At 40.7% G+C, this 13,823-nt stretch overlaps 1 protein-coding gene across 1 annotated transcript in view; it reads right to left on the reverse strand.

The window, feature by feature from the left end:
• The window catches only part of CENPI (centromere protein I), a 35,702-nt gene that overhangs the window by 15,869 nt on the left and 6,010 nt on the right, over positions 1 to 13,823 (reverse strand). The window contains exons 4-16 of the mRNA XM_032772191.2: positions 13,031 to 13,149; positions 12,223 to 12,330; positions 10,513 to 10,561; positions 10,029 to 10,075; positions 6,910 to 6,999; positions 4,748 to 4,876; positions 4,291 to 4,455; positions 3,912 to 4,032; positions 3,578 to 3,669; positions 3,129 to 3,246; positions 2,973 to 3,037; positions 2,279 to 2,376; positions 1,207 to 1,342 (exon numbers count right to left, since the gene is read on the reverse strand). Of these exons, the coding sequence (XP_032628082.1) occupies positions 1,207 to 1,342; positions 2,279 to 2,376; positions 2,973 to 3,037; positions 3,129 to 3,246; positions 3,578 to 3,669; positions 3,912 to 4,032; positions 4,291 to 4,455; positions 4,748 to 4,876; positions 6,910 to 6,999; positions 10,029 to 10,075; positions 10,513 to 10,561; positions 12,223 to 12,330; positions 13,031 to 13,149 (1,337 nt within the window). The remainder of the gene's footprint in view (positions 1 to 1,206; positions 1,343 to 2,278; positions 2,377 to 2,972; positions 3,038 to 3,128; positions 3,247 to 3,577; positions 3,670 to 3,911; positions 4,033 to 4,290; positions 4,456 to 4,747; positions 4,877 to 6,909; positions 7,000 to 10,028; positions 10,076 to 10,512; positions 10,562 to 12,222; positions 12,331 to 13,030; positions 13,150 to 13,823) is intronic.

Raw genomic sequence — 13,823 nt, forward strand, 5'->3', positions numbered from 1 at the left:
ATCCTATCACACATTGTTTTTATTAATTGATTGAAAGACATAGAAAAAAGTTTTCTTGCTTTTTCAGCCCAATTTCTCAACTTTGAATGAACTAGCTGATTCAACTACTTCTGCCAAAAGCTGGCTTAGCACTTCAATAAACTCTGGTTCCAGGTGTTTAGCCAGTGACTTCCTCCAGGTTCAGTTGTTTGGCTTTATTTAAAAAATTTGGCCCCAGACATGGACTGCTTGAGTGTTGGTTTTAATTTTAAATGATTTTAATAGATTATAATAAATTTAGACCTTAACATTGTTGTCAGATTCAAATAGGTTTTTTTTTTTAAAAAGAAAAAGTAATTTAAATAAAATCTCTATTTTTAAATCATTTTTTTACCCATCACAGTCTGAAACAAACAGTAAAGAAAAGGTTTTAATTTTTTCATAAAAATATTTTTAAACATATTTAAAAGTATTGAAATTTGGGTTTTTTAAAGTTAGTTGTATCCCTTTAATATCTTGCTATTCTGTGTGTGAGAGAATATCAATATCACCCGACCCTCTTAAAAAACAATATAAAATTCTCTACGACAGCTACTTGGATCCATGCTTCAGGGCTTCAGTTGGTCTCCTGGAAGGGTCGGGCAGTATAGAGAATTCTCTCAGATGCTTTTGCTCACATGCTCAGGATCAGACTGCCCTTTTTGGGTCCAGGAAAGAATTGTGCTCCAGGTCAGGTTGGCAGGGACCCTGTGATTCTTTTGCCTTCCACTGGAACATGGGGTTTGGGTTGCCACTAGGATCATCTGGGCATCTCTCACCTACTCAATTTCATGCCATTACAGAGGCCGTGGGCATTAGCACCTCTTGATCTCTCCTATTCTCTGTCTGTGGAACACAGTTTAGTCTCTAGAGGACTGAAGTATTGGAGTTAAAAAAAATCTAGATTAGACTAAAATTTGGGGGTAAACTGGGTGGAGTTTAGTGGCCTGAAATGTGCAGGTCAGACTAGACGATCTGGTAGTCCCTCTGGCCTTAAACTTGGATGCAGCAGCTATCATCTATGACTAGTGGAACGGTCCAGGAAGTAGGAGGATGTAGCACTTAATCAAGCATAACATCTACAAATTATTACAAGTAAGGACATGTTATGCTCTTGCACAATGAGTGGAAACTGCTCTTAGAGAGGTGGGACATCTTAAACTGCTAAGAGTAATGGAATATACATACTGTCTCATAGAAATCCAGAATAAAGTACAGCAAGAAAGTAGCATTGTTCTCCAAGCGCAGTGCTACAGTTGCGATCCACCCTACAAAGTGGATCAGCTCAGCCACAGAGTTCACCAGTCCAGAAAGAGTAGTGTTCCTAGAACAGCAGTTGGAGAAACAGACAATGTCAACACAACTCTTCAGCTTTAAAATTCAGAGCAGAGTTAAGCAGAATGACAAGAGAACTCTAGGTTTCCCCACCCTCAGTGTTGAAGTCAGCAACATTAACTTGGATACATTCACAAATTAAACAGAACAGTTATCCAAAATACTACACAAAACATGGACATGTCTTCATTGCTGGAGGGTTCTTGACTTCAATTTGCTGACTTTTGGGCATGTATGTTCTCAATGTTAGTATTTTTACAAACATAGCTTTTTGAATCACTGCTTCAGTGTTATAGCCTCAAGCCTGGATTGACAAAACTAATCCCAATCTGCCTGCTTTGTGGTCCAAGATAAACTGGGATATTTACTATTTTGACAATTTAAAAAGTGCTCATAAATCAGAAAGGGAGGGATATGAATTAAATGTTCAGATACGAGGAAGAGTTGGGTATGAGACCCTAGGCAGATGATAGTATTTTTCTAGGCATAGAAAAGAATGGTTTGTGTCAAGTAGAAATGAGTGAAAAAGGAATTTTGACTTGGGGAAACACAAGGATTATGCAGAGGCTATCCAGCCGTACCCCAGAACTCCCTTAATAAAATGCTGCAAGTGCAGTTCATGCTATTGGTACTTTCATTTACTTTGAGTACTACATTGCTGAAAAGACATACAAAACATTAAGATATATGTTTTAATGACATTACTGCAAGATACAAGATATGAATAAACCATAGCAACCTTGACTGCAGTACATTCAAAAAAATCCACCAAACTGAACAGGATTCACAACTAAGCTGCTTGTCACAGCAGCAGTAAAGCATTTTCTGACTCTTTAGTCAGCTTTTGTGGTGGGGAATAAAAACAGGATATTTTCATGAACCACACACACAAATACTACATTGTGTGCAATTCAGATGAACTTACAAAGGACTGATTTTAGGATCAGACTCCATGTCCAACTGTATTACGTGCCAATTCAGCCAGTTCTGCAACAGCTCCTTCAGACTTTCAAGAACACTACACTGCAGGAGGGAAAGAAAGCAGTGGATTATGTACGTAGTAGAGGAGTGTCTGAATGCTAAATAAAAATGGGTCATCATTTTCAAACTATACTGTGAAGGTTTCAGACAGTTTATCATCAGGACTCCAAGAAAGACTGGGGAGAGAGCTAGCTGAAGCCTCCATGTAGGACACTTGCACTCAAGGCAGGGACATTAACAGAAGGTGCAACAAGTGCAGGGACACAGAACTCAGGCTGAAATGATGAAACAAAAGAAAAGCTGTTTTACTGGATTATACCATCCTAAATCAGCAGCATGGTGGGTGCAAAATATATTGGTATTTCCAATTCAAACACTGTGGCTTATTTCCAGTTGAAATCTACTTTTAAAACAAACAAACAACCAAAAGCATGAGGGCTTCTTAAAATAGTTACCTCCCAACTATACATTTTAACTCTCTCTGTAAACCATAGAGGACCCATGTTGGACAGGCCCAGATTCAATGCCAAACTGGGAAGCCCATTTTACTGTCTGTAGATTGCTTTACCTACCTCCCGTAGTGGGGACAGCAATACCAACTAGATCTGCATATGACCAATATAATGACCTTGAATTACCTTAAAATAAAGGGATGATGTAAAAAAGAGCTGTGCCAGAGGTTCACAGAGATGTGGTTTCATTTCTGAAGACAAAGGAGAGAAGTCAAATATTTGTGGAAAAATCCAATCCAGTCAGACCAGATATAGTCCAAGATCATTGTCCAGACTACATACCCGAGAAGCTGCTGAGGGGGATCCAGCTCACCAGCCTGAGGATTTGAGATCGACAGCAGAAACCATCCCAGAGGGGAAGGCTCTTATACAAGAATTCTTCACAGGAAGAGAACCCCTCCTGACGAGTACAAGATTAAAACCTTCAAAAACAAATTCATCACAATCCCTTCCCTTTTCTGACTCCCCACCACAATTCACTAGAGAAGGACAGAGTCCCTCCCTCATGCAGTCCATCAGCTAATGACTGCTGCTTCCTAAATTATCATTCCTCCAGAAAGAGGGGGCAGCTCAGCAATCTGGACTTGCCCTTTGAACACATTTTTGCTGATCTCTTATTGCTATTTCTAACATGGTAATCTTTAAGGCATCCCACAGGAAATGGATGAGTCATAAATACATCCTAAGCAAAGGCTTAATTGAGTACAGGGCTTCATTAAGTAGGTGCTTACCTGCAAGAAACACTCTGTCTTGTAGACAATATCCAGGAAGTCCTTGAACTCTTCTTCATACTGCTGGTTATCAAGCTTATACCAAGTGCATTCTAAACCAGAGGGAATAATGTAACAGAGTACGAGGAGTACAGACAAGGATGCAACAACCAGAAGCAGAATGCAACCCCCGCCCGTTTCCCTGGACGGGTACTGATAAAGTCGATGCTGTCATCTCAGATAGTATTTTTATGTACCAGTAAAACAATCACATATGCCTGTACAGCTAAGTACCATTACAGCCTCAAAGATATCCTTTTCCTCCCCACCACACCTGGTAATGTTAAGTTCCTACCTTCTTGAAGAGTCTGGCCCATCCAATAGTAGAGCCTTAAGTAGATAGATTCATCTTTGACACAATTAATGTAGTGAAGCAGCAAGGAATTCCTTAGCACTGAGCCCATCTGGGAAGGAAACTGCAAGAGAAACCAGGACAACCAGTTATTGAATGTCTGCTTCTGAAAGGTACCAAAACAAAGCTGATCCTAGTCCAAACCCTTTCCACCAGGGAATACACACAGGTCCCAGGTTTTCATATCACTCCCCAATGCAGTATATCACTTTGGAAATGGATAACATGTGCACCTATTCCCCAATAAATAGGTTATTGATATATATCCCTAGGTCACCTTTAAGATTACACATGCTCAAGCTGAGGCCTTCATGACACTCACCTCTAGGCAGTGGATGTTCTGTAAGAGCTGGGAGAAGGTGTGTAGCTGCTCCACTGGGAAAGATTCACTGTGACTCAGGATGTCAGCATGGTTGATCTCCTTGCTCCTAGTTGGGTTGTTTGTGTCAGCACTGCATGCAGGCAAAATCAACTGGGTATTCCATTTCTGGAGAGAGAAACAGGAAACCAGAATTAATAGTAGCAAGCAGGATTTCAGTGGAGTCAGATAAATACACTATAAACAAGACAACTAATATTAGCACAAACTGGGAATCACTCACTCGCTTGCTATCCTGCAAAGTGCTATCCTGTGAATCACATCCCAGACTTGCAATATAAAGACAGAATTTCCCATTAAGTTACACTACTGTCCCCAAGGTCTATCCAGATCCCAGCTCCTTGCCACAATTCAGCATGCTTGGCATTTTCTAGGATTCACATAGGTTCTCATAACTTACTCTCTTCCGGGACTGAGGGTGACCTGTGCCTAGAATCAGTTGCTGGGATGTTGGAGATGTTCCCTGATTTCTTCGCCTTATGGTGTTGATTGCTGCCTTCCACAGGCTTTCTGAGTTCTTGAAGTAGGTCTAAAAACACAATCCAAGCACCTATGTGTGAGGCCAAACTCTAAGGCAGAGTGACAGAAAAATCAATTGCCAATTTGATACATGTCACTACAGTGACATTTATGTGCTCTACTGTAAGGACTGCGCTTGACAGTCCAAAAGGTGCTAGGTCTCTCTGTCACAGTACAGTACAGCTTTTATTTCTCTTGACTCATTATCCTTTGACTACAGTCTGAAAGATATGCAAGTAATTTTCAAGGCATATGACCTTTCTCAAAAGGTAAGAAAAAGTCCCCAGGATCTCAAAAGCATGGAAATTTGCATCTATTTTAGGATCCTGATGCTGATATACTGTCCATTCATAAAGACTGGATCTAAAGTATTTCCTGTATTAAATAAAACCTGCCCAGGTATACATGTGTGTTTATAGTGAAGATCCCATGCATTCAAACAGCAGTGAGATCTGCCATAAAGTGAACTGGGTAATCACAGCTTTCCCTGAACATTGAATTAAGTTTCTAGATATCATGGTTGTGAAGAAAACTTTTGAAATACAAACCAAATGCAAAATTGCCAGCATAAGGCTTTATCTGAACTAAGTTTGCACCACTGAAGTTACAATCAGCTTTTAAATCATAACCTTTAATTAATGCAACCCTCCACTCCTGTCCCCCCCATGTGGAAACTCTAAATTTTTCTTATGAACCAATTTAACTAAAATAGATTATAAACTTTTTTTAAGTGAATGTCCTAAGCCTGGAAATATCTATCTCCCATGCATGTGTGGGTACCAAAAATTCCAACTACTCCCACAGATAAATCTGCAGCACAATGAAAACTGAAAATTTGGGGCAATGTAAAATAATCTGAAATGAACATTAAAACAAATGCCACAAGGAAAACTTGACTGCTTGTGTAATTTGCTTTCATACTGTAGTCAATAAAAGCCTCAATTTTTAGAGCTGGACAAATCTGCGTCACTGGAGAGCCAGAAAAAACCAGGCAGCCTTGCTGCAAAATTTAGGTCTAGTTTGCTGCAGAGTTCTTGGGGTCTTTGTATAGTATTAACCATATAAAGAAGATAGTGTACATATCTTAACTTCACCAAATACCTTGCTGCATACACAGCACACATTTATGAAAATAAAGCCATACAGTCTATTCCTACCTTGAAATGCTCCCAAATCCATCTCAGAACACATTGTCAGCTTCCCCACCATTACTTTTCATATAGTTAAAACTTTAAATTTAGATATCAGGTCTGCAAACAATCTAATATAGTGGTTCTCAAACTGTGGGTTAGGACCCCAAAGTGGGTTGCAACCCTATTTTAATGGGGTTGCCAGGATTGGCTTAGATTTGCTGGTGCCCAGGGCCAAAGCCCGAGCCCTGCCGCCAGTAGCCAAAGCCTGGGCAGCAGGGCTCAGGTTACAGGCCACCGCAGCCTGTAGCTGAAGCCCTGGGGCTTTGGCTTCCCCCATCCCTCTGGCCTGGAGTGGTGTGGCGTGGCTCAGGCTTTGCCTCTCTCAACCTGGAGCGGTAGGACTCAGGTGGGCTCGGGTTTCGGTCCCCCATCCTGGGTCGTGTAGTAATTTTTGTTGTCAGAAGGGGTTCACGGTGCAATGAAGTCTGAGAACCCCTGATCTAATGTTTACTCTGACTGGTGTCTTCCACTATTATTATTGTGCTGCAGTAGCACCCAAAGGTGTTTGGACAATGCCCAGCAGACTCATAGGAAGATATTACCTTCTACCACAATGCTTATGATCAAATATACAAGACATAAAAAACAGTATAACAACAATAGGAGGGAAATAGGCAAGGGAGGACACGGTTACACCTGCTCGCTATGTGCCTTCTCTGCTGAATCGTTTTATGTGTCTTCTCACTTCAGTATAAATAAATGGTAGCAATTCCCATAAAAAACTCTAATGGTTTTGTTTTACTGAGTGGAGAGAGGATACAGAATTATCATGAAGCAAAACTGCTTATGTAGAAGACTAGTACAGACTTTCATCCCAACACAGACACATCAGAGTCACTCCATTCCTCACCTTCGTCTTTGCAGGCAGAGTTATAGACACCAGCTCAGGGCAGAAAAGTTTGTACAGTGATAGCAGAGCCTGCAGATGAGGCTGCATTCCCTGGAAGAAAAGAAAGAGCAAGGAAAACCCAATTGATACTGCAAGTCTACACACTAGTGTGTCATTAATCAGCCCAAATTAGCATTGTGCAACTGAGGAGGGAGGAAAAGGAGGAAGAAAAGAACATCTCTACTGAGGACTGGAAATAGTAAGGAAGTTTGGGTGGGAAAAGAAGATACAGTTTAAATTGCCATAGATAAGACCACTAATAAATCAAAATTACTGTATACAATGTATATCATATCTATTGTGCCTAAATACACACGCAAGTGGTTTTACTGGGATACCCATACTCCCCAATTGCACTTCATTACCCACGGCGTGAACATAGCATTATATAGTTAAACTTCTTGAAGTGCTGCTGATTTTGTAAAATATATTAATAGCTAGCTCTTACAGGAAGAGTTCTCACTGTACAATCTGTAAGATATATAATAAGAGATATCCTCTAAGATTTTCTGTTACAGGTACCATGTAAATGTTAAATTGACATTAAATTGAGGGGTGAAGAGGGATGAGTTCTGCCACAAAGATAAGAAAAAACCGACAATTGCAGGAGTTTAACACCATTTTAAGACCTCTGTGAATAATACCAATCCTTCTGGGATAGATGTCTCTAGCTAGATTACCCGGATGTAGCCATAGCCCCACATTTTGTAATCTACTCTTTCCGTCAAAACAATCATACCAGAAGCATATATTTCCAGTCTCAAGAGCACCCTTCGCAAATCAGCATGGCAAATCCCAAAGGGACAGGCTTCTTGCAGATCAAATGCCACTGAGATCGTATCTAGCTACATCTTTAAAACTGTCTAGCTGGATGTTCAGTCTATGTCCATTACTGGCAATTTTTTTGCACCACAGAAATTTTTGGTGCCCATCTGATTGTTAGCCATGTAGCAACATTCCTTGGTAAACGCATTTCATAATTTGTTGGTCTTCCATCTTAGTAGTATGTCTGTACCAAAAAAGTCAGCAAGACTGAACCAATGTTGATGAGGGTGGTGGATGGGTTCAGCTATCAATATACTCATTGCTGATCTTGTCCTGCCACTTAATATGAAGCAGCCGACGAAGATAATGAGAATAGAAGACATCAGTCTGATGCTCTTCAGCCTCCCCAGCACCCATGTTTCACTGGCATACAATAGTCCTGTAGATCCACAGCTTCATACTCTGACATTTCCACAGAAGTCAATCAAGACCCAGAACTTGGTGGTGGTGGCTGCTGCTCTATGAATATACACATCTTTTGAACATTCTCTAAAAACGGTCTGTTTCCCAAAAATTCAACAGTTGCCAACTGCTCAATATCACATCCAAAAAGATTAATACCAAGCTGGTCAGATGACAGAAAAAGTGAGACTTTGGTCTTTAATGCTTCAGTGGCCTTGAGCAGTTTGGAACAGAAAGTCATCCGCCCCAATTAACCCCTCTGCAAAAACTTCAGCAGCAAAGCCCCAGGTCACTGGTTTCCTGCCATAGCCAGATCCTAACCAAAAGCAGCATAGTTGAAAGTGGAGTTTGATGGTTTTAAAAAGTTAAATTATTTTCTTGGCATTTTTGTATTCTGAGAATCCAACATAAAGATGACAACTATTTTAATGGCAATAGCTTTGGTGGGTGGAAGAAGGGGGAGAGAGTCCTCAACATCTAAATGTTGAGGAACTTTCATATTTTTCAGTTTTCCACCCTTATATCCTGCACTATGTGAAATGTTTCGAGTCAATAAAACCCAGATGTGTTATTGTTGAATAGACAAAAGCTCTCTCCCAAATCATTTATATTCTATGTCTGCATATCTGCAGACGCATTACATTCTGTGTCGTGTTCTAATACTGATGGACAGCTTGTTAGCCATCAGTGTGTGTTTTACTTGGTTCACCTCTACCCTGATATAACGTGACCCGATATAACACAAATTTGGATATAACACGATAAAGCAGTGCTCCGGGGGAGAGGAGGGGAGGGAAGAGACGCTGCGCACTCTGGTGGATCAAAGCAAGTTTGATATAATGCGGTTTCACCTATAACACGGTAAGATTTTTTGGCTCCCAAGGACAGCGTTATATCGAGGTAGAGGTGTAGGTCTTTTAAAAATCTGTTTGTCTGTAGAATGTAGGGAAAGAGCAGTACCTGCTCCTACCTCTGGATTCAGGTTCCCACTACCTTTCTGGTAAGGGGAAGAAGAGATGCTGGGATAACCAAGAAGATGCTGCAGTTGGGAGTCTAACACAAAAAAGAGTAGGTTGCAAAGGATAAGAATACCAAAGGAAAATAAATGCTGTCCAAGATTGATTATAGATGCAAGAGAAGGAGAAGAGAAGACAAGAAAATGGAGAACACCTAGAGAAGGCAGACAGGGGATTGGCAGCAAAGGGAAAGAGAGAACACAAAAAGATAACCAATCAAACAGAAAGAAAAAGGTAGAGAATAAAAGCATGGGTTGGGAAGAAGCAGTCTGGTGGTTAGAAGAAGTGACCTGGAGTCAACATCCCAGGTTTTATTCCTGGTTCTGATACTGACATGGGTACCTTGAGCAGTTCACAGCATTTGTGCCTCAGTTTCCCTTTCACATAATGGAGATATCTGCCCACTGTTTTGTTATTCGTGGATAACAATGCTACAGAAGTATAAGAAATATGAAGTGAACAGGACAGTGGAAGATAAAAGGGAGTGCGGGAACGGGAAGCCAAGAGATCGCTTTCAAATTTGTGTAATTTTATCATCCCTAGCTGTAAAATGTGTAATTTTAAAAAAAAAATTTGTAAGTGTCATTGTGTGGGTGCTTGGAATGGACACAAAATCCAAATTAGGGATGCGTGCAGGTTAAGTGCAGCCCTTGTGCTAAATGGCAAGCTGCGTGTGCAGCCCCTGGCATTCTGAAGGCTGGAAGCTACTGTTCCCAAGTCTAACCACCTCATTCTTTGCACCAATATTTGCAATTCCTGTGAAAACATTAACCGTAAGAGTTGTAAGCCTAATTCCAGTTATACTGCTTACTCGTTTCAGAATATCTAGTGACTCACCATCTTTGCCTGTAGATCTACCAGTCTCCTCACGCGAAAAGGCTTAACTGGGAAAAGAAAAACAATTAAGAACATTATGGGTAGAATACAACATATCAGACATTTGGGTACAAATAAGAAGCTTCTTGGCCAATACACCAAAACAGACCAAGTTACACATGGAAAAGGGCAGAAACAGCAGGAACAGACAGATTCATTATCAGCTGTATGCGGAAATTACTGGTCAAGGTTCTTTGGCCTGTTATGCAAGTCAGCCTAAAAGAGCATAACAGATCCTTTCTGGCCTTAAAATTGATGAATTTTTGAAGCCATCATGTTAGCACGGTAGGAAGAAAGCACTAGGGAAAATAATGGTCATCCCTTTTCTGAGCACATGAAACCAGCCCTGTATCACACAAATGGATAGTCAATGCATATTTATGTTCTGTATGCCCAATCAACTGGACCCATAGGAACTGTCAGGAAGCTGACTGAATGGACTCACCGCTCTCTCTTCTGGTCAGCAGATACAGCAGATGACAAACATAGGGGCACTGCAGAGAAAAAGGATCAATAAGCAGTCTGATTCATCAGTATGGTTAATAGGCTAAATTCAGAAACTTCTTCCACTGGACACAGCTAACAGGCTGGTAAACCTCCTCAGGATCCTACTGCCATACTGAGGTTGAAGTGCTTCAATAAGTTCCCAGGATGCAGAACATGCACTAGATTCCTCAGAAAGAAGTCCTCACTGTCATTCCTTAGGACGAAGTCCTCACAGTACCAGTACAGTTCTGTATTAGAACTGACAACCAATGCTTATGCTAATAGTTTCATCTGACACCATTACGCACATTCGTTGGTGAAGTTGTTCAGTCAGGGTCCATTTGGGAGATGGCCCTTGTTTCTCAAATGAGGGCTAATCAATTCAGAAGTTGGTGAGCAAAAGGACATGAATTAATGTACACAAAACCAGTTCACAGTTGTATCAGAAACAGCTTCTTTTATTAGCACTTATAATTGCAGCAAATGCATTGGGGGTATGGCACTGATTTCTTTGTGACAGATATTAATCTTTGCTGCACTTTCAACTGACCTATTGTGCCAGAAACTAATATTTAAAGGGTAGGAATTCAGTTGCAGGAATCTGATTTTCAGCAGAGGTCACAAGCAAAGTTGAGCAAAACCAGCCAAACATACTGCAGGAAATATATCCTCTTTGGTGCAAATCTACTGTACTGCAATACATTTTAAACATCAAAAACATCATGCAGGACTTCTCACAATGAACAGCAATTAAAGTCTCTGCTCTCCCATGGAAAATGCCTATGGGATTTAACAGAAAATACTCTCACTATAATATTTTTTAAAAAAACCCTACACAAATAGAATGATGCTCCTGCTAGAGTATTCCATATGTCAGTTAACAAATTCTACAGAAATGGCCTCATTCTCTCAAATTCTATAGGTTTCTAGGGTAATTTCTATAGAAATCTATGTATCTTCATTTGTTTGATGTTTTCTAACAGTCCCAGAGAGCAGCATATGAAAATGTTACATGCTTTTCTGACCCCAGGTACGGCTCTGAAGAGATCAGTATTTCACACCTTCCCGACGTAAGACAATGGGTGACCTTACATTCCAGTAATAAAATACTTATGTAACTGCCATATAAAAAAGTCACAATTGCCTGATTCCCACTTAAGTTACATTTATCTTAAGTGGAATGGCATTTGGATTCTGTTTATTAAATAGGCATTACTTTAAAATGCTCTTTTTTGCCTATAGTGTACAGTCAGTTCCATCCTGGCACCTGGGGGTTTACCTGTTTGCTGTCTGACATTAAAAGCAACGCTAGACGCTGCAGTGTCACGGTGTCTCTTGAAAACTGAGACAGGATTTGCTGTCACTTTGCTCTCGTTACAGAGCATGAAGTCCTGGATGCTCATTTACACAACCTTGTTGTAGGTGCCAAACTAGAGTAATCTTATGTTGAACTTCCATGCTGGGTGTCCTAGGTTCAGAAGAAATTTTGGAATCATTGGAAAAAAACAGAGTGAAGAGGGCCAGTCACTCTACTATAAACACATACTACAGCACTAGAGGACAGCGCTCCACTCTCTAGTTACTTCAGACCAGCATAATAAGATGTATAGTACAGGTGAACACTCTAAATTTGTTCAGAACCAAAGGAACATTCTCCCGTTCTCCTTACCAGCTTCTCATCTTGCAGGGAGCAGAAGAAGAAGCCGTAGAGTGCATGAAGCTTTTCTTTGTGATCAATGAAGTCAAACATTGCAATCAGCCATCTTAAGAAAAGCAGCTGCAGCGAAACAAGACAATCATCCTGCAGTAAATGAGGGAAAAAGACCAGACAGACAGACCACTACCCCACTCCAGACAACTTATTTAAAGTTGTACACACTCCTTGAGATCAGCAAAGCAGCCAGGGGACATCTTTGAACAGTTTGGTACAGCCAATCTCCTTGTTATGGTGCTAAAGCTTGGGGAGAGCAGTAAACACTAAACTTAGAATGGAGAAAGTGCCCTGGTTTTGAGTACATGCTAACCTCTAGGGAACTGATCACTTGAATTTAGACTGCTCTGACTAGTCTCCCATGCAGACCAGTCAGACATAAGGGATTCAGAGACAAGGCTTCAATCTATGCTCCTTCAAGGATTATTTGAGGCCATATTTTGTTCAGATCCTGAATCATCATGATAGGCAGGAACATCTTGCGGAAATGCTTGACACCACAGAGGCACATTGAACATCTTGATGTAAGCAGTTTCCCTAAGAAACTCAAAAGTACAGAATAAGCAGAAGTTGTGTCTACTTCCCACACAATTCTCTCAAAGACCTGCTATTCCAGTGCTAGGCTTCTCTGCCAGTTTTGCTAACGGGTACCAACTATGTGATGACTTTGCACATTAAGCCTCTGGATTTCCTCTTCCTACAAGCAGCCTGCTCTGAATCATCTGTCCCCAGTAGCCATTACTACTACAAGTGTTTGTAAAGTTACCTGGGTGCTGCCAGAGCATTTGCCAACACAGAGGCGGGATACTGCTGAAACCACTGAATTTTCTGCTATTACTGAGGCTGGAATCAGGCACTTCAAGATCCGAGTATTTACTGTATCAGCTACAAAAGAGACCATTCAGAGTGAGACATTGCTTCAAGTTCCAGGTTCTTTGCCATGCCATATACAGGTGAGACCATCATGTCCTTTCTGGGACAGATTTATCTATATGCAGCTATCACAGGCTGGAATAAGAACGTAACAAGGACTTACTGGAAAAAATCAAAGCGTCTTAAGACTGGTTAATAGTCAAAAAGTAGGAACCTGATTCTCCTCACACCAGTTTTACAGATTTGCAACTCCATTAGCTTCAATGTAGTTACTGTAGTTTTACAGCAGCATAACTCAGAGTGAAAAAAATACAGCCTGTTGACGTGCATACTGCCGTTATTAGCCTAGATACCTAGAGTTTTATGGAGGTATGAGCTGGAGAAAAAAGGGAATTTCCTTTGAATCAGCATAAGGTCAGAGTATCCGAAACAATTTCAGATTATAAATCCAAGTGGCCTGAAAGTTAAAACCAACACCTTCATATTCCTATATTATTAGCCAGTATAGCCAGTGCCAAGTTCATCCTAATTACAGGTATTGGCTAGTGGACAAAAAATTAGACCACCTGTCATAAATGGATAGGTAGGTAAGGGTTAAGTTTCTTTTACCTGAAAAGGGTAACCGAACACCTGACCAGAGGACCAATCAGAGAACTGGATTGTTTAAAGTCAGGGGCGGGAATTTG

The sequence above is a fragment of the Chelonoidis abingdonii genome, chromosome 8, assembly GCF_003597395.2.
Source record: "Chelonoidis abingdonii isolate Lonesome George chromosome 8, CheloAbing_2.0, whole genome shotgun sequence".
NCBI classification, from domain to species: Eukaryota; Metazoa; Chordata; order Testudines; family Testudinidae; genus Chelonoidis; species Chelonoidis abingdonii.